General features: G+C 41.7%; 2 protein-coding genes across 3 annotated transcripts; both read right to left on the reverse strand.

Moving 5' to 3' along the window:
* Positions 1–2,457: 2,457 nt before the first annotated feature.
* On the reverse strand, positions 2,458–4,442 carry LOC311005550 (glutathione-specific gamma-glutamylcyclotransferase 1-like). The gene is made up of 3 exons (XM_083998005.1): positions 3,970–4,442; positions 3,737–3,772; positions 2,458–3,264 (listed from the first exon to the last, which is right to left on the reverse strand). The coding sequence occupies exons 1-3, from the start codon at positions 4,138–4,140 to the stop codon at positions 2,845–2,847; spliced, it is 627 nt and encodes a 208-aa protein (XP_083854131.1). The 5' UTR covers positions 4,141–4,442; the 3' UTR covers positions 2,458–2,844.
* A 1,458-nt stretch (positions 4,443–5,900) lies between these two features.
* LOC311005645 (delta-like protein 4) lies at positions 5,901–19,558 on the reverse strand. Of its 2 annotated transcripts, none has more exons than XM_083998146.1 (11): positions 19,404–19,558; positions 11,543–11,797; positions 11,073–11,130; positions 10,319–10,582; positions 9,437–9,497; positions 9,009–9,139; positions 8,716–8,885; positions 8,240–8,459; positions 7,396–8,134; positions 7,097–7,205; positions 5,901–6,986 (listed from the first exon to the last, which is right to left on the reverse strand). In XM_083998146.1, exons 1-11 carry the CDS (start codon positions 19,440–19,442, stop codon positions 6,981–6,983), a joined length of 2,052 nt encoding a protein of 683 aa, XP_083854272.1. In that variant the 5' UTR covers positions 19,443–19,558; the 3' UTR covers positions 5,901–6,980. The 2 variants fall into 2 exon arrangements, with proteins under 2 accessions (XP_083854272.1, XP_083854271.1); XM_083998145.1 differs by lacking the exon at positions 19,404–19,558 and adding an exon at positions 11,898–12,337.
* Positions 19,559–19,630: the final 72 nt, after the last annotated feature.

The raw sequence follows: 19,630 nt of genomic DNA on the forward strand, positions 1-19,630 counted from the left end.
CCCTCGCTCATAGAGCATCCCACCCCACACCCTATGCCCCTCGGCAGTGAACCCTGGCCTTTCTTCTTAAGGCAGATCTTCAGTGTTATATAACCCCCTCCGAACACAGCCTCTCTCACACATACTCTGGTCAGTCAGTGACTTCATGAGCCACTCCCTGTCTGCCAGCCTGCAGGGAAGACAGGTGGAGTGTGGAGACTCACATACATGACGGGTTATACATGTTATAATGTTTGCTCCTGTCTCTGTTGGTAAATATCTGCCATCTTACTGATCCCAGGTTCTCATATATCCCTCTGCTGCTCTCCAAGGAGCCATAACATCGTGGAGAGGGGCATTTATTGATTGACTTGTCTTCACTGATATAGCTCTAATGAGGGGTGTCAGAGTGAGCTGTAAATCATAATACTCTAATGCTTATTTCAGTCTTCACAAACAAATTATAATGGCATTTATGGAGCGGCAGATGTTTGGGGCTGCTGTGGGTTTACATTGTTTGTGACAAGTTTGACAAGACTTAGAAAGAAAGTAGAGCGGCTCGCACATCACAGGGGCTCCAATATGCGGTCCATTTATTACGAAGAGCTGCTTCTGCTCAAAATGTTACGTCTTGTCTTGTGTGAATAAATGGACTGCATATTGGAGCCCTGTGGTGTGCGAGCCACTCTACTTTCTTTCTAACTTTTGTATGTTTCCAGCTAAGCACCTGCCCAAAGTTTTTTGGCACAGATGTGTGTGTTGATTTTTCTTTTTGATTTGCAAGTTTGACAAGACTCAAATTTTTAGTTGACTTGTGCCAAGAAGTATATGGGTGGAGAAGATAAGCTTTATGTAACTCAAGAACAAGGAAAGAAAATAAAAACTTGCGTATCACTCATGCTTGCAGTACTATTACAATAGCCACCCAGTTATGCCCAAGTTAGTTAAGTACTTTTTGTTCAACACTGCTGGCAGACCAACAGGCACAGAACAAAAACAAATGTGAGGTGTGAGCTGAGTAAAATAAAACAACTCTCTGAGTAGGGATTAACTCCTGAAATCCTTTTTGACTTGTTGTTTTTACACCTCTGTAGACAAAACATTGTTGACTCACCCGTCTCTGTCTTACTATGGAATAAAACCAGATGCAACATCTTTCAACATGTTGACATCACTCATGAGTACTCAGAAGTCATTATTCCTTGGTAGTGAGTAGTGCAGCATTACAAAAGTACTTGTCTTCCCATTGTCACTCCTCACTTTGGTTTTGTCAAAATATCAGTTGTGGTTGTATCTCTCATAAGTGTGACACTATTTATTATGATGGCGAAATCTTTCCGCAGATACATCAACACCAAAGTATTCAAATACCGCCTCACAATAGAAGGTGGAAACAACACCAGCAACATACTGTCACAGTTGGTTGCAAAACAGTCTCGGAAAGCACTCAGTATGCTTCACATGTTTGAGTGTCATACTGTTTTTTAAATGGTCATTGAAAAACAACAGTACCTCCAGATAGTTTTGCTTTATATGAAAGGGCAAACCCTATACACAGTAGTTAATGCTATCTGTCTATGTTCTCCACATGTGAGCTCCTCTTAAATTAGTACCTTCCCCTTACTCTGTTGCTTCCAGAGCTCAAACCTTTGACCTACTTTTCATCTGATTTCTAGGAAAGTAGAACAGTGTGCCACAGAATTGTGCAGCTCAGAAAGTGGGCGTGCTTATCCAGAGAAGAAACTGCTTCTTTTTTTTTGAAAAAAAAAAAAAAAATTTGGACTTGTGGCTTGTGCACATGTTATTGCAACGTGATCAAAGCTCGGACAGGGAGAAAAGCCCTATCTGTACCCCACCCCCCAGCCAAGCAATCCTACACTTACTGTAAAATCAGGCAGTCTATGCTGTTTACTCTACAGCTGACTCTGCAGATTACTCCTAACACCAGCACCACTGTACTTAACTCTGTGCATTATTTATGCTCAATTAGTTTTTTAAAAGGCAAATTATTGGTTTCTTTGAAACATATGTAACAATACACCCTACACATTGTGTTTGTGAGTTACTTTTTATGCATAAACTTTACTTTCACAAAGTTATTGTTGATGGAAACTGTTTTAGAGGAATGCTGTTCATGTGCCACCACAATATTTTTACTGCATTCTGTTTGTGACACAACCTCAGTAACAGGTCCAATATATTCAAAACATTAGACTTAACTGCATTCAGAGTATGCAAAATAGTGGAACAGCATAAAAATGTCTAAAAGTTGCTCGATCTGTGCGTGGTAGCAGCTCTGTGTTTCACATGAGCTGGACAGTACAGCTGTACATTCCTCAGCCACGTGGTGTGGGAGCATGAGGAAGGAGGGGGAGAACGGGGGCATCCAACCACAAACATAAATATATAGACTCAGCGAAAGAAAATCATGAACACATTTCCCTCATACTGGTTAAGTTGTTTTTATTAAAACACTCTTTAGAAATGTACACAGTATACAGTAAGTTTCAAAACCTTTTTACAACAAAGGTGTAAACATGGGCTTTAGAAAGAGATTTCATCACCTGGGGTGATTTTTTTCTTTTTTCAAAGCATCACTTGCTACTGGAGCCTTTCGTACAGTACACGTGTATGCAGTACCCGCATGTTTGCATTCCCCGTATTCACAGTGGAAAGAGTCAAAGTGAGAAGGTCAGAAGTAGAGTAGTGAGTAACATGAGATAGGTCTGAAACATTGTGTGCTATACCCAGAATGCTAAATCAGGTAGTCGCCTTTCAAGCACCAAGTACCCTTGCGCATATGTTGCAAGAGTTCACTTCCCTCTCACCCAGTACAAAAACATTAACATTTTTATTATGAGTCTTTTATGTAGCTCTCAATAGCATGGTTTTTTGTTCTGGAAGTTTGATCCCGCCACAGTCACTGTATATGTTTAAAAGTGCTGCTTCAATGGAGAAGAGGTGGTCGTCCTCCACCTCAGGACAAGAGATCCTCATGAAATCCGCCAGGCGAACCAGGTATTCAGTATTGTGACCTGTGCTGCCGCTGCACATGGCTATTTGGGAGGCAATCTCTTTATCCGAGGCCGGGCCGAGGTAGATGGGGTTATTAGAAGTAGCGATGTAGACGAGGGCCAACAGCGAACTCTGGCCTTTCTCCTTAGGGATGAACTCCACCATCTGTGTTATATAACCCCCCAGGACAACCTCTCTCATGTTCAGGTACTGAAGCGATTCTTCAATCTGGGAGTCAGTGACTTCATAGGCCACTCCCCATGTGCTCGCCTGCAGGAAAAAAACAAGCAGAGGTGCCACACAACCGTTAGCATAACATGCCTGAATGAAATGCATTAAAACACCTCAGCACTAGAATTAGAGAAAGAGCAGTCTTCAAACACCTCAGTAAATTATCCGTGTTAACCATGGTTTGAAAAGTGAGAAATGAGCTGGATGAATTTCTGAGACCAACCCAACTGAGTATTAGTTTTATTAGTTATGGCACTTTTATGGTTTGACCTCAATGTTTCATGAACTAATTTCATTGTTTCATTGCTGCTGTACCACATTTCCTTCTTCATTGTGAGACAAGTGGGTAATGTCACAGCACAAATGAATTACGACTGGGGTTAAAATAATACTTCCACGCTCTCTCATGTTCTGCTCTGCTGTTTTTCATAGTAAGCCTAGTAGTTATCAGTACAGTAAGGATAAAGGAATATGCTGTGTAACGGTATGAACTTGACAGTGAAAGGCTTACCTCCTGATCCTCCACCAGCGTGGCCACTCTGGCTAGCTGTAGAGAGCATGGACACAAACAAAGTGAGAACATATACATCACACATCAACACCAAAAAACATAGTAGACTACTTCAGGCTACTTCCCAGTGAGAATAAGTCATGTAGCCTACAATATACTAAAAACATAATAATAGCAATAGAAAACAATTCAGGAAAGCAACATCATAAATAAAAAAGAAATTTCAGTCTTACCTTTTCCTTGTCTCCTCGATAAAAATCATCTCCATGCCAGAAGCGTCTTTTGTATCCTTTAATATAACCAACTTTGCTCTTTTTGTAATCAAAGTCAGGTTTCCACACTAAGGAGCCATAGCCAAATATCCAGAGGCTGCTCTTTTCCTTTATAATATCTTGAGGTTTCATTTTTATCGCTTGATCAAGTCAAAGACGTTCATATGTGTCCTTGTGTAAACAAACAGCAGCTCTTCGGTGTGTCCTCTCCTTTTTCTGTCCTATACATTCCAATGCATCAGACAGTCTCGGTTAGAAAAAGTGCTTCAGTTGAAAAACAAAACAAAAAAAATCTTCTGACCCTTGATTCAGTCTTGTACGGAGCTTTAGTGTCGCGTGTTGGGCCGAGGTCCGTCAAAAAACGTGTCAGTGTTCGTAAATATTATCGTTTCCCTTCTGTATCTTGATGATCTTGATGCAAACACGTGTATTTGTTGTTCAGACTGCGTCAGAGCGACACGGCCTCGACCAATGAAAGGACACGGGGGGCGGGCGTAGTAAAGGATAAACCAATCAGGATTGTTGTAGTGGGCACCTCATAGCAATATTATTATTAGGCGGTGAAACGGGAAAACATGTTGCAATAGCAAGGAGGGAATGCTGTAGGTTCAAGTCTGAAGTAACCCTGTTCTTTCTTTCTTTCTTTCTTTCTTTCTTTCTTTCTTTCTTTCTTTCTTTCTTTCTTTCTTATCACAACATCATTATATGCCTTCAAGGAGTACCCATTGTCTCCTTCAGTGTCCAGCAGGTAATCACATTACCTATAAATAGCTGGGAATGTTATATCTGTTCTCTCCTAAGCTCATTAGGTGTCTGTGTTCTGCATAGAGACGTCTCGCACACTGTTGCATCCATCCTGGCTGATCACTAATGACTGCCTGCCTGAGCTAAGGTGTCCCCTGCCTGTCACTCAATGTGCATGATATTTGATGAGCCAAGATGCAACAGTGGAGGAAAAGCTCCTTCCATGCATCTTCATCATAAATCCTACTGCCCCCAAGTGGTTGAAAAAGACAGAGCTCCATGTCTTGAAGCTTAAAAAACACACACACACACACATCAAAAAACTACACAAATGCTTTGACATGAGCTGCAGGAGTTTATACGTATTGAAAACAGGCTTCATGGAGGCTTGGCACCAGCTGGGATGCGGTGCCCCTGTTTGCTGTGCTCACGCTCAACTGGTGAATAGGCATATGCAGATTGTCCCACTGGCTTTAATTCATCACATTTATCCTCCCCTCCTCTCATTTCACAGCCATGAGAGATATCTTAACACCCAACATCACAGCTATACCCTCTAGTGCTTTGTGTGTGAGAGCTCTATTTATTGAAGGGCAGGTGCCTGAAACGTCACACATATACATGTGGTGATTTACTATTAATTGCACCCTTGGGAGCAGTTTCTGGAGAATGGACTTTGTTTGATTTTTGCACTTGTTTCTCTGTCCAGCACCCAGCAGTTAGTTTTTCTGGGATGTGCATGCTGCCTTTACATTTGTTTATGAGCTCTATTTATTCAGACGTTATATCAGAGTTAAGTAGAAAGACCACAAGGACTCTTTATTTTCACATACAGATTTTTTAAAATATATATATTTTTTGTTTATTTCCTTACATTGCTGCCAATTACAATACCGTCCACTGAATGATTGCTAGAACATTGATTTTACATCACACCGACAAGGATGTCATGGACATACAGTAGACATGGAATCATTATAACTGCTACCAGGCCAAATATGACTGTTATCTATAGACAATGCAGCCACTTCCACACGGGCTGAACACAAATAAAGTTGCTAGATGATTCCAACATTTAAATTAGGATTGCTATCTGACCACATGTACACTCAACCATCAAAGACCAACAAACAAACAAGTGTACCAGATATGTATTAATTGTTTCTTTTTATAACAAAAAATAATAATAAAATAAAACAACAACAACACTTTAAAAAATAAATTCACCTTTTTGGGGGTCAACTTAAAAACAGATGTACAATTCATACTTCTAATCTCAACATATAAATATACAGTATATACAAAATAATCTTATAAAACATAGAAAGAGAAAGATCAGTGCTTCATATTCTTAAATTACTAATGAAATACTAATCTTACAAAATAACATTATTGGTTCAGTAATTTCCTTTGAAGGCGTCCTTGGTACGATAGTCACTTCATGTTTTTCTTTGTCTTCATTTAAGGGTGATCTTGCATAAGGTAAAACAAGGCCCAGTCGTGTGTTTCTCTGCATGGCGCTATAGCATATTGCATCTTTTGATCTTTCAGTTTCCACCGTGTTGCTGTGCAAAGGAATCAAGATAAGGCGGGGCACAATGTTTTTCTTTAACACATATATAAGGCTTTCTGATCTAGGCTGCATACATTCTTTATTAAAAAAAGGGAATTGATTTACAAAACTGATAAACTTATCCCTCAAAAATGAACCGTTTTCAGTAGTTTTGTCCCTTTTTGATGCAGATTTGTTTTTGTTTTATTTGCATAGCACGTTGCAAAAAAAAAAAAAAAAAAAGGAAAAGGCTGGCTCCTTCCACAGGCTTGTTGGCAGTAAGTTGATTTGTTGATTGCTGATTACTGCAATAAGGTGGAGAGGAGTACATAAAGATAGTCCTCTTCTTCTAATCAACATGCAGGCATAAACATCTCAGCGTGTTGCCCTTGGATGAACTTGGACGGAGCAGACAAGGGTTTGAGTTGAAAACATCAAAAGGCGCATCCACAGAGTCAGGTTTGCTCATTATTTCCTGCAGTCTTTTTTTTCAGTCTTTACATTCTCACAAAGTTTAGTAGCTTTAGTTCTATTGCATTCGACGAGCACACCGGCTCCATCCAGTTATCAAGTTTTCAAGAGCAGCAACTTTCATTTAAATAAATCCCAGTCTCTCCACACTTGTAAACAGTCCAAAAGAAGTCCACTGTTGACAATGAATAATATATTCCATGTATTATACCTGAAAGAGAAGAGGATAGAGAGAATAAGAGACAGCACCAGCACCAAAACAGAAACTGTATGATACTGCAGTTTACTCTGTAAGAATTTATTCATTAGTTCAAAACTCACCTCAGTTGCAATGATGAATTCATTTTTCTCATCTGCCATCACAAAGACAGACTGGTTCATTGAATCTCTGGAGGAATATATTGTTGATATTCTACACTCTGGTCTTTCACTGTAAAGCAAAGACACACACTGTCAGATCCTGGGTCTTATATTGACCTGAAGAAGTTAATTTTCTTATCATAACATTCAAACCATTGTCCCTAATTAAATAGCCAACACGTTCGTTATTACATACTAGTGACATATACACACAAAAGTTGTAATCCAGCTACTCGTTTAACCCTTTCATGTGCACTCACCTGTACATTCTACTCAAATGCTTTTTGTCTTCTCTTGTCTTTTCACAGTTTTCGTCTTTGTCCAGAAGGGACAGATCGTCCTTGTACCCCGTGGAGGTTTTATAGTCCAGGTGGTAGTGGTTGTTGTGTTTGTGATTAGACTTTTCCCTGGGATAGTCCACCTCCAAATCATTCTTTTTATTGGTATTCTTCTCTACAGTAGAGATGAGGTTCTCTTTCTGAGAGTCAACCTTGGAGAGGTTGTTCATAGTCTCTGAGTCCTGCTCTTTGTTTCTCTGCTTCGTGATGTGACGTTTTACCACCACAACCATGCACAAAAGCATCAGAACAACCACCAGGCCTACTCCCATGCTGACGGCTGCCAAGGTCAGTTTGTCACTGGACTTCAAACCTGTGTTGGGGCTGGGGGTGTTGGCTGAAGGCACATCACTGAACTGGCACAGGGGTCCACTGTAATGGGCGGGGCAGTTGCAGGCAGGCTGGCCTTTGGCTCCTATGGTGCAGGTCCCTCCGTTCATGCAGGGCCGAGAGGCACAGCGGTCTGTGGGCTTGTCACAGTGGCGGCCTGTGTACCCTGGGGGGCAGGTGCAGGTGTAGTCATTGATGCGGTCTATGCAGGTGGAGCCGTTTGCGCAGGGGTTCCTGGCACACTCGTTGATATTGATCTCACAGCGCAGTCCTGCGAAGCCTGAGCGACAGCTGCACATGTGGAGGTTACCATGGCTCACACAGTGTCCACCTGTACAAAACAAAACAGCATTAAGGAAGCTCTCACTTGCATAATTAACATAACAGCTTTACATGAAGAGAAGAACTGTTTTTGATATAAAGAATGATGTTTTACCATTGGTGCATTGCAGTGAGGTACATTTATCCACTTTCTTCTCACAGTTGAGTCCGGTGAATCCTGCCAGACACTCACATATGTAAGTCTTTCCATTGTCCCTCTCTCTGCACTTGCCACCGTGGAAGCAGGGTGTGTCTGCACAAGTCAGGGTCTTGTGTTCACAGTGAGTCCCTTCGTACCCCTGTGGGCAATCACACCTATAGCCATTCTCAGAGTCCTGCAGAGAGAAAGATATGAAGTTTATGAAAACGCTCCCTGTTAGATGTTCTTTATCATATCCTGTTCACAGCTTCCCCAGCGGACCCCATTATGATTAGTTTGAATTCTATTTACAGTACACTGTATGTGAACTGGGTCATCTACTGACTTGACAATCGATAGCATCCTCCTGGACTAGCAGATAGACCGAGGCAAAAACAAAAACAGGAAAGCCTGTGTTGTGGGAAAGGAGAGAGAGAGACTTCCGGACTCACCAGGCAGTGGCCTCCGTTGTGACAGGGCTGGCTGTCACACTCCCTGACCTCCGAGTCACAGTTAACCCCGGTGAAGCCCGGCAGGCAGGTGCAGGTGTAGCTGCCAGGGCCCGTGTTCATACATGTGGCGCCATTGGCACAGGGTTTGTGATGGGTGCAGTAGTTCAGATCTGTAAACAAATGGGTGGAAACATTAGAAGGGGACTGAACTCAGGTCAGTCACCATATTGAGGCTTTTATGTACAGTAATAACATATCATTCAGTTTAAAGAAAGACGCAGGTAGGTACACACCTTCATTGCAGAAGATGCCTCCCCAGCCTTCTTTGCAGTTGCACTGCCACGGCTCTTTACAGGTACCATGTTTACAGGACGGATGGAGTTTACATACATCACAAAAGAGTCCCTGCCAGCCCTCTCTGCATCTGTTCACACACAAAACAGTACAACATGACGGTTATGATTTGGCATATTTTCCCATGATGGAGAAAAACTTAAAAAAAACAACAAAAAAAACATATATCATTTACAAATTATATTATTTTTTTTACGACAATGATTAAGCAAGAAATGGTTTTAAACTAGAAATAGAACACAATAATATAAACCATAGTAGGCTATTACTTTTTTTTGACATATGGTAGTGACTTCATATACTCATCGATTTCATAATTGTTTATCTGCTCTTTAATTTGACAATAGACATACAAGTGAATACCCACTTGCACTCTCCAGGTAATGTGCAGTTTCCATTCCTTTCATTGCAGCCATCAAGACAGATTGCTAAAAAAAGAAAGAAAGAAAGAGAGAAAGGACAGATATTTAAATCTCTAGATTTCTTATCAGCTTTCATCACCTCAATATGTTTATTACTTTCACAATAAAACCTGTAAGGCTACCTGACCATATCAATGGACAAATTATAGTTTGCTGTGCCTGCTGTATGTTATGTGTACATGGTTTAATGGTGTTAAACGGCTGGTTAGTGCGGAGCAGATGCCTGTTCTTAAAAAAAAAAAAAAAAAAAAAAGCAGGACAGCTGCCCCATTGTTATCGGTGGGCAGTTCGAGCCCCGTTTGCAGCTGCTGCCCTACACCGCCTCAACAATAGAGCCCACAATTTAGTGGCGCGTGGCGGGCGATAATGCCGCGATTAACCCCGGCGCGTGCTGCTGGGCGACCACCGCCCTAGATTAAACACGCTCGCGCTCAGAGAGAAAGTGCGCCAAGTGGGCCAGGTAGTGATGGGGCTCTGTGTGTCTTCAAATTTCACCTGAACAAACTCTCCGCCATTGTGTCCTGGCCGAAAATACACACTTGAGATCATGTAACAGGTGATATAGCTCCACACAAAACGCAGCTATTAACTATGTGTTGTGAAATTAACAAGTGTCACTTTTTTGCAGCTAATTTGGCCTTGTGTTTAAGAACAGCAAAAGAGCAAAGAATGCAAGAGGTAAGCTACATAATATTTCACAAAAAAGCCTAATACTTAATTTCAGCCCTATCTTACATCACCTTTAACATGACCTTTTGCCTAAAAGCTCGTGACCTTTAATAACAAACAAAGAAAAGTGTCTATATGGTGTCTTTACTCTTGCTTACGTTCTTGGCAGTATTCTCCCTTCCATCCCGGTAGACAGGCTATTTGCCCGTCAGGCTTGCAGGTGTAGTGGCCAAAATGGTCGTCTCTCGGAGTGCATATTTTGGAACAAGTGTCCCCGTAGTAATTTTCATTGCAGATGAACCGGTATGAGTACCTTAGCTCCGTCTGCGTCCCGTTCTGCTCACCCGGGGACCACTCAGGCCCTATTCCCAACTGTCTTTGGATGGCAAAAGAACTAATCAGGAAGTCAGGGTTGGTGGTGTCTGTGGAGAAAAAACAAATACAGCGGATATAATAAAAACTGGACTGGTTAACTTTAAATCTATGATGTGGTTGATTAATCTAATTGTAATCCATTTAGGCCTAGTGATTTGTTTGACAATACACAATCCCTTGACGAAGGATCTAACACAAAAGGTGTAAAATCCAGGAAAAGGCTGTCATGGGATGTTTTGGCAAGGCTTCGTATTTTCACTTGGGTCTGTACACTTTCCCATGCATGCCAAAAATAAAACAAGGGAAGTGCAATTGTGTTGGAGAGATTTGATTGTAAAGAATTGTCGTGTGACTCATAAGGCATCCTAGCAAACAGGGATCCATGACGCTGAAAATGCCAGATGCATTTGGCAGAGATTAATGCCTTTAAGTGGGGGACACAGATTAAAACGTGTGATAGGTAATAAGTCATGTAGTGCTACACAAAGGCATATCTCCCTCTAGTGGTGAACAGACAGTGTAGCTATATGTTTTCACCTCCAGGTGGGTCCGCTGTTGGAGAATACCAAGCTTCAATCACCAATGAGAAAGCACCCTGTGGAGACAAATGAGGAAATAAACGTAACCAAAAACACTTAAATCATATTTTAAAAAGTTATTTACCTTTAACTTTTTTCACTTAAAATAAAATATACAAATATAATATAAAAATGTAAATGTTCCTACTAAAAAGATATATTGGCTGTCTTTAAGTGCTTTACGCACAGCGGGCAAGACAGCACCACACAACATTTGATCTGCACTTTTTGTTTTTAAAGCATGAATAAGACATGGATTTAGTATTTTGTGTTAATTTATATTTAAAAAAAATCTAGGTCTAGGTCTATTTTTTTTCTTCTATTTTAGCTCACTTGAAAAATCATCAGATCATCATGACCAAATCATCTGAAACTGCATTGAATTTGGTGTGTGGACATTTTTGCTGTGTGAAGGACAGGTGCTCTTACCGGCCAGGTGAAGTTGTTGAGCGGCAGACGCAGCCTGGCGTCCTGCTGGATGCTGAAGGAGTCGGTGCCCAGAACAGGTGTGGTGGCTTTCCCAAATATACAGTTTCCAGGAGTCACATTCGTCTGGAAGTTCTTCAAACAAACCCTGAAATAAGTTCTGCAGCCGGTCATGCTGCAACCAAGTCCAGTGGCCAGCAAACCTTTAGTATTCTGAAAGTGATGGAGATCGAGCTCGAACACACCTGATCCCAGAACCTGAAAGGGTACAGATAGTGAGCAAAACAAAAACAATGCAACATCTTTTTTTTTTCCTTCTTAAATTATTCTTCCGTAAATTGCAAAGGTGGAAATATACCTGAGTAAATAATAATATAACTATTGCGAGGATAGAGGTGAACCAAACGGCCATTCTTTAGGGTTTAATGTGCGTATCCTTAAAAAATCAGTTTGTCCTCCCACAAAAAATCGCTCCTATTCCAAGTGGTGATGGCGCAAACGGAGTGGTGTCAAAAAATAAAGTGATCAGAATAAATATAATCCTTCAAAAAGAAGCCCGTAGGACGAGATCCAGCTCCACAATCCGTATCCAGAAGAAGTTGGAAAAGACCGAGTTATCCAGTGCTTGAGGTTAGACAAATATCAGTAACGTCAATATCCACAAGTGAGTCATTCTGCGGTCTTTATGTTGCCCATCCATCGTGCCGGTCAGATGTTGTTTGAGTTTGCTGTGCTGATGCGAGGCTTGTGCTGCCAACGGTGATGCGAGCATGTGGTGGAGCATCAGCGCATAGTGACTCCCAGTGAAGGATGTTTGACGTCCCTCCCAGTTTATATACCGCAGTGTAGTGTCATTACAGACACGGTCAGTCATTAAACACCGCCCACTCCCCCTCACCACCTTCTTTTCGCTTAGACCATTAGCATAAACATTCAATATGTGTCCTGAGGGCAGATTGTCATGAAACCACCTCGTCTTGGAAACAAAAATGCACTTTTTTTGCGCTTTGTATCCAGGGAGTTAATCACTAAAAGCAAAATTGCAAAAGCAGATTAGAATAATTTATTTATTTACTGTTTGTTTTCACAGATGGCTTCAGTTGCAAACAGTAAACAGGAGGGAAAAAATCACTTATTCCCCTTTAGGGATCACTGATTGTTGGTGCGTCTTTACGCGGCTGAATGCTCCATGTGCCTTTTACGCGTCTGAAGCAGCCTTCTTCTGTTTATTGTGTTTATTTTAGATAAGTGAGGTAACTCCACAGCTGCATGCTAATAGATCCACAAACACATCATAAATCAGCTGAGTAAAAGTAACTATTAAAAAACGTTTGGAAATTAATATAACGTAAAACACATCAGATCCATCCTTCATTAACTGGTTTTTTGACAGTTGCTTGAAAGCATATAGAAACACACACGCACATGCAGTCTTTGGTGCACACAAGGATGATAAGAGACCATACATTTTACTTTAAGTTACTGTTTATTGTTCTTCAGGCAAATACCATAACACATGCCAGCACCCAGCTGTTCAGCCACTTGAAAAAGAATCACAACTCATAATACCCTCAATTCAAAACACATTTGTATAAATTAAATTTGAGATTGTATCCTACAATGTTTGTTGAACTAACATCCACAAGAGCTGGTTGAAAAAACCTTCTCCCCCCTTTTAAGTGTATATATACTGTATATGATTGTTCCAAGAGGGACAAAAAAATGAACTCCAAACAGTATATAAAGGCTGCTGTACAAATAAATTAAAATGCCATATACATTTTTATCACATGTAAACTCATGCTGGGCACAGGCATTGTTACCTTTATCACCCCTCCAGCAGGCCAACATGTCTGGGAGGATTTACAGTGAGGGAACAGGATTTAGAAACTGTTCCCTGGCCATGAAGGTGTCTGGCTGAACAGCTCTCCTGCCGAGATGACTTCATCTCTAAACCCCCACCTTTGACTTATAGGTTTGAGGTTCCACTGTTGGGCAGAGACAATAGACTATTGAGTCTGGAGCAGTGTGAGTAAGAGGCCCGGACATCTCATAGCTCTGCCTTATTGAAGCATTTGTAGTTCCCACCATTGAATCACACAGATATTGTGGAGGATCAATGCAGTCCCGTGCAGTGCTTTAACCCTGTATTCCTGTTCTGTTTAGAGTGTAAAATGACTTGAGTTCACTTATCTATGAGGTATCTCCCTGGTTTACATGGACTCAAGAGCCTCATCAATCTCTTTTGTAGCGAGGAGTATATAGAGTAATGGTGCTCCTGCCGTTCCTTTATACACATCAAAACATCCATACACTTTAATATTTGATGGGCTATGGTTAAGGTTTCCCAACTGCAGCTCAGGTTACATTTCCTTGTAAAGCTTTGGACTGTGCTAAACAAGCAGCGGCGCTTGGATTGGACCTTCTTGGTGCAGCGTAAAGGAAAACATTGGCTGGTGATGCACTCACCAGAGGCTTTCTTAATATTTACATATTAATCTGCTGATTTTATCGCTAGCTTTTTATTTTATTTCTGTATATTTATACACAAAAAAGAATTAATGGAACATTTTAGTACTTAGCTCTATGGGTTATTTACTCTTGGCCAGTGCAAACAATAATGTAACAGGCTCTTTTCTGCTGCGTTGCTCTAGAATAAACACAGGCCTTGGAAACACACATCGCCCCACCGCAGTTCCATCTGCGGCCGTGTATAGGACATCATTTTTCTTTGTGACAAGTGTTTTGTAAAGCTGACTTCTGATGGCTTTTCAGCTGGCATTCAAACGCTAAAAATAACATTTTGATTGGGAAATGAAGAGGTATGAAAGTGCCTTTGGACTCTGGCTTATTAGGCAAGGTGCTATTTATGAAAGGCAATCTGATGGAATTCTTTAGATATTTGGCAGACGGTTTGTTCCCAAAATTGTAAGTTACATTTGAACAAGATGCATGAGTTGCATTACTCAAAATACTAATACTTTAACTTAATCTTAAAACGCTAGTGATGTTTTGGCAACCTGACTCAAAACACATTTACTGAAAATATAGTTCACCGATATATTGTTGATACTTATTATTTCCAAAACACGTGAAGACGATTGTGTCCCCCATAAATAAAGAAGAGATCAAAGACCATCTTAAATTAAATTGCTGTCTGCTAAATGCCAGTATTTATTTACTGTTCATTTGCAATGGACGGTAATGACACAAGTATAAATAGTCACCTGAGTCACAGGTGAAAACATCAGTGTTGTGTGATTATATGTCACTTTAGTTTTGTGTTTCTCTCCCTCATATATTGTGTGTCCTTCAATGTGCTGAGATTGATCAGAGTATTTTCTCTATATCTGCATCTGTTTTCTTGTGTCAGAAGGCTGCAATGGTTTTGGGCCCACTCTGGACTCTGTTCCAACAGTATCAACAATGTGGGCAAGTGCAATAGGAAATTAGCTACAGTGCTAACAGATGGCACCTTTTAGTCCAGAAATCTGCCCCGTTTAATGCACAGCAGTTTAACACTTCTTTACAGCGCATTTGATCTCTATGCCCCAATCTGTCTGGCCAATCAATGGGGCTTTTGATGTGCGCTGCCAATGGATCTGAGGCATCTGAGCATGTCCCCCTGAGAGGAGAAGTCACCTGCTGCCACAATTAGAGAGCGAAAGGGTGTTTTTCATCTCACAGCACCAAACCATCCCGTATTATCACAAGACCACCTTCAGATTGACAAAAACAGCTGAGTATTTGTTTCAACTGGAAATGTTGGTGTAGGTTGTATAAGAGAGAGTTTCCAGAGAGATTAAATGTTGCAATTTCTTAGGAAGCATGACCAGATGCTCTAAGCTGGCCACAGTAAAAAGCTCTGAGACAGCCTGTTGATTAAAAGCACAATTGTATGAGGCATAGAGTTAAGTTAATATCGTTTAATGTGTCACATTTGTGATACATTGCGGCCTCGGCTTATGTTTGCAGGCGTTTAAACATATGTCTTACATTAGCTGGAGTACAGATTGGCTACGAATGCCTGCGTTCACTCAGTTTAAACTTCCAAAACTTCAGCTGACATTACAGTGGATTTAGGGCTCCTGACATTATGGTTGTCTGTCTAATAAGTGGAGTCTGCAGTCTGTTGTGGAACTTTCCAGCCGCCCTCTTGCTTTACTATTGACACAACACAGCCATGCCAGCACTCCTCTGCCCTTACATTGCAACCAACAACACACTTAGGTCACTGACACCAGGCTGTGATGCATGTAGGTGTAAAGTTATTGGGGTATTGAAAAGACGCATGATAGATGACCTCATCGTGATAACATTTCCACCTGCAGTGTAATTTCCAGCTCAACAACAAACTTTTCTTTTTTATAAGGTTGTGCTGAAGCTTTGTGTGTATACCGGTAATCAGGTCGAGGGGATCTAAGGCCATGTGTGTAACAGCTGTCTGTGCACCAGTGTGTGCCAAGAAGTTGCCATCCCTCCCACCAGAGAGGGGCTGTGGTCGCCCCGACCAGCAGGAACAACTACTCCTTCAATACTCAATATTGATCCTATCAGAGCAGCTCCACCTTTCACACATGGACCATCAGATGGGACCAAAAGGCACCATCACCACATCTGTTGCTCTATCCAAGATGATGTCATCTTCTGCTACATTTGAGCAGAGGCATCTCCCTTTTATTGTGTCTTTCTTTGTGACATTTGTTTTGTCTCTGTTACTGCCGTTGGGGTTGCACACTTGAACAGAAAAGAAGTAAGTGAAGGACACTCCCAGGCACAGCACACGAAAGCCAAACATGTTTTTGTGTCCGAGCGGTTCTTGAGTGATTACCAGTGCGAGGCTAATTGTGTGTGTGTGTGTGTGTGTGTGTGTGTGTGTGTGTGTGTGTGTGTGTGTGTGTGTGTGTGTGTGTGTGTGTGTGTGTGTGTGTGTGTGTGGAAGAAGCTACTGAGGAAATCCTCTCTGGCCAGAGTCAAAGCATCATCGCTTTACGCAAGACAAAACCTCACAGCAGGAAAAGGAAAGAGATAAATGGAGGAGAGGGAAGAGCGTGCTGGTGTGAAGAGGGCTGTTAAAACCGCACCAGAGAGCCAATCAGGAAGACCGTCCTGAGACCATGAATCCTCAGGCCTAACTAGACCCTAATTCACACACTAATCTACCTGTTAATATGAGGTGTGAACAGGTGCATGCCCTTTATGTGCTTCACACAGGGTGTCTCTACGTCCCCAAGTGGTTTTGGCAGCACAGATGGGCCCTGGGCAGCAGTTTTTTTTTTTTTTTTTTTTTTAAATAGCTCCTATTAACTGTCTTTTATTGAAGTTGCCTGGCTTTGTGGATCAAGGGGAAATTTTCATCAAAGTAATAGCCAATATTAATCTTCAAAGTTGCAAGGGTCGTGGCCTCAGTGTCAAAACAGGGGAATTCAGCATAATCACTGAACACCATCAGCATCATTAACATCCCATAATTTCACCTTGGCATGCCCGGCTGTTAGATGCTGAGATTTAGATTTGGTGTAGTATACTAGGGCTTGTGATTCTGGTTTAATCATCCAGAGACTTAATGATCTCTTATCTGCTGTTGTTCTTCCACTTCCTGACCCGGGGGCACATGACCCAATGTGCACTACAAGCTAGTATTGTTTATTTAGACATAGAACTATTTTAGGATGCTCAGTTGTTTTTTCCTTTGATAATTTGAAATTCTTATAGTGTCCTTTCCCATTCGGTCTATACACAAGCCATTTCCTACCTGCGCTTCCGATTTCAGGAGATTCGTGGGAGTTTGTTCCGCTTGTGGTGTGTGTGTGGGAAAGTTATGTGTCAGGATAATGCACATGGATGTGTGCTTTGTGAGTGTAAGGACCTGTGTTAGGCCTTTTCTTTGGCCTGTACCAAATGAGTGGTCAGGAGCTTTCAGCAGCTATCAGAGTGAAATGAGACCATTTGTTTGGATTCCATGTAGTTAGCTGAACTGTAGTTGACCTCATAACCGTTCACTGTGTAAATACACACAAAGCCATCTCCACTCTGCAGGACAAACAACAGATACAAACCCTTTTGTGTAGAGTGATTGTTATCCACATCAACTCAGGCCTGGACATTATGTTAACAGAGTTGTACCGCACAGATGGAACATGTATACGTTTCCACAGCCAGTTTGTGTTCCTGTGGCCAATGAGTTAGTGGGCTTCACGCCATGTTTGACATCATTCAGGCCTCCGTCCGTGCTTACCCAGCCTCGCGCTGTGACAGCAGGGGCCGACTGGGTGCTGCTTGATTAATTGTCTCACTGGTGAGGATCCTGGTGCAGCCTATTTGTTTAGTAAAGGCTCATTGAGGTCTGAATCTTCACTGATGAGACTGTGTAGAAGAAGGGCTTCATGTCTGCAGTGATGAATATGTTCTCCCAGTGCCCTGCTAGCGGGCTGCAGCAGTGATGCATTCAGCCTAATTTCTGAAGCCGGGCCTGCAGCTCAGGAGGAGCTCCCTCGCTGCCAGGCCTAATAGCTGTGGAGTGTTGTTCCAACTTGACCCCATGAGTCCCAAGTTGCCCCGGTTCTTACTCCTCTGACTTGGCTCTCATAGGCAATTTTCATGTCTCTGTCCAATATTTGACATCTCTCAAGAACTCTGTGCTCTCCAGACCATACTCATACTTTTAATATTCCATCATTGCAAAAAATGCACCGCTGTGCAATGGTCGCATTTTAAACAACCGATTTCTTCCTTATGTGGAAAAGCTGTGCAAAAACGAGTGTGTAAGAGGAGCAATTCCTCATCAACCCTCGAGTGACATAATGATGTTTTTTATGCCACTCTGAGATGAACATGTGAATTTTTAATGTTTTCTTTCAAAGCTTAAACATGTCTAATGGATTTAGAAGAGTAGTTAACTATGCCATGAAAATTAATCTTTCTGCTCAGGGTTTCTGTTCTCACACACTCTGTGATGATTTATTAGTCAGAATGATGAATTACGCTGATAGCATAAGTGCAGACCTAGCACTTTTGAGCAGCGGTAATTTGTTTACATTGCAGCCCTGCGTCGTTGGAGATATACTAAATGCTGTGATGTCAACCATGTTACACATATTTCCTATCTGTTCCTATGTCTATACATAGAAAGTCCCAATGCTGTCATTTCAAAATCATGTTTTGTAGTGAAGAAAATGGGTCATCATTAATTAATAATTGGGGAAACAAAATGAAGTAGTACAGTGCCAGGATTGGACCAACATCCACCAAAGTGACCAAAGTAAATGACACAATTGTATCAGTATATAACCTCTCATCAATTTATACAACATACATAATTATTTTCATGTCATAAAATTCTCACAAACTCTGTATAATATGTTGTAGCTGATAAGGCTCTGAGAGACCGGCAGTGTGTACCGTCTCACGGTAATTACAAACACGGTGCTAAGACAAACTTATGTAACCCCTGAGGAGCATTCAGATGACCTGTCACACAATAGGCCACAACTTGCAGCCTTTCATCTGAGTGGTCAGGAGCCGAGGTGTGGTGTTACTCATGGAGGGAAGTGGAGCACGTCTGTGCAAGCAGGGGAATCAGGATTTTTATTTTGAAAGGTTTCATTTGAAAAGTCAGAGCTATTAGAATTAATGTGTGATGGATCATTTAGAAGTTCTTAGTGTGCTGCGTTCAAGGTTTGCATAGAAAGTATAAATATATGAGATTTAGTTTGCTTTCATTGACACGTCATGGCTTTGGAAGTGGTGCTTTACTTTCCCTGGTTGTGCTAGTGACAAGTGTGCGTTGGTCGCTCTGCTTCCAGCCATTACCCTCCACCCTCCACCTCCCGCCCTCTCACCCTCACCCCATCCTCGGCCTTACCCCAAGCCTGGGAGCGGAATTCTGGGAACATTTTTCCATGTGAAATGCCGAGGTCCAGTCGAGGGGTGTGACGCCAGTGCATTGTTCCAGCGGCAAAAAAAGGAACCGCTTGTGATGAGGCCAATTCCTGTTGGTCCCAAAAAAACAGGCACTTTCTCACACCGACTTCCTTCCTCACTGGACAGCACAAAACAATCACAGACCAACCAGCAAAGCGAAAAAGAAAG

The sequence above is a fragment of the Trachurus trachurus genome, assembly GCF_905171665.1.
Source record: "Trachurus trachurus genome assembly, chromosome: 22".
Lineage (NCBI taxonomy): Eukaryota > Metazoa > Chordata > Actinopteri > Carangiformes > Carangidae > Trachurus > Trachurus trachurus.

Coding starts and splice junctions, on each gene's coding strand:
- LOC311005550 (XM_083998005.1), bottom strand. CDS start 4,140: ATGAAACCTCAAGATATTATAAAGGAAAAGAGCAGCCTCTGGATATTT. Junction 3,773..3,969: donor ATCGAGGAGACAAGGAAAAG/GTAAGACTGAAA, acceptor TGCTCTCTACAG/CTAGCCAGAGTGGCCACGCT. Junction 3,265..3,736: donor CGCTGGTGGAGGATCAGGAG/GTAAGCCTTTCA, acceptor TTTTTCCTGCAG/GCGAGCACATGGGGAGTGGC.
- LOC311005645 (XM_083998145.1), bottom strand. CDS start 11,951: ATGGCCGTTTGGTTCACCTCTATCCTCGCAATAGTTATATTATTATTT. Junction 11,798..11,897: donor TTATATTATTATTTACTCAG/GTATATTTCCAC, acceptor GTACCCTTTCAG/GTTCTGGGATCAGGTGTGTT. Junction 8,460..8,715: donor ACAACGGAGGCCACTGCCTG/GTGAGTCCGGAA, acceptor TTCTCTCTGCAG/GACTCTGAGAATGGCTATAG.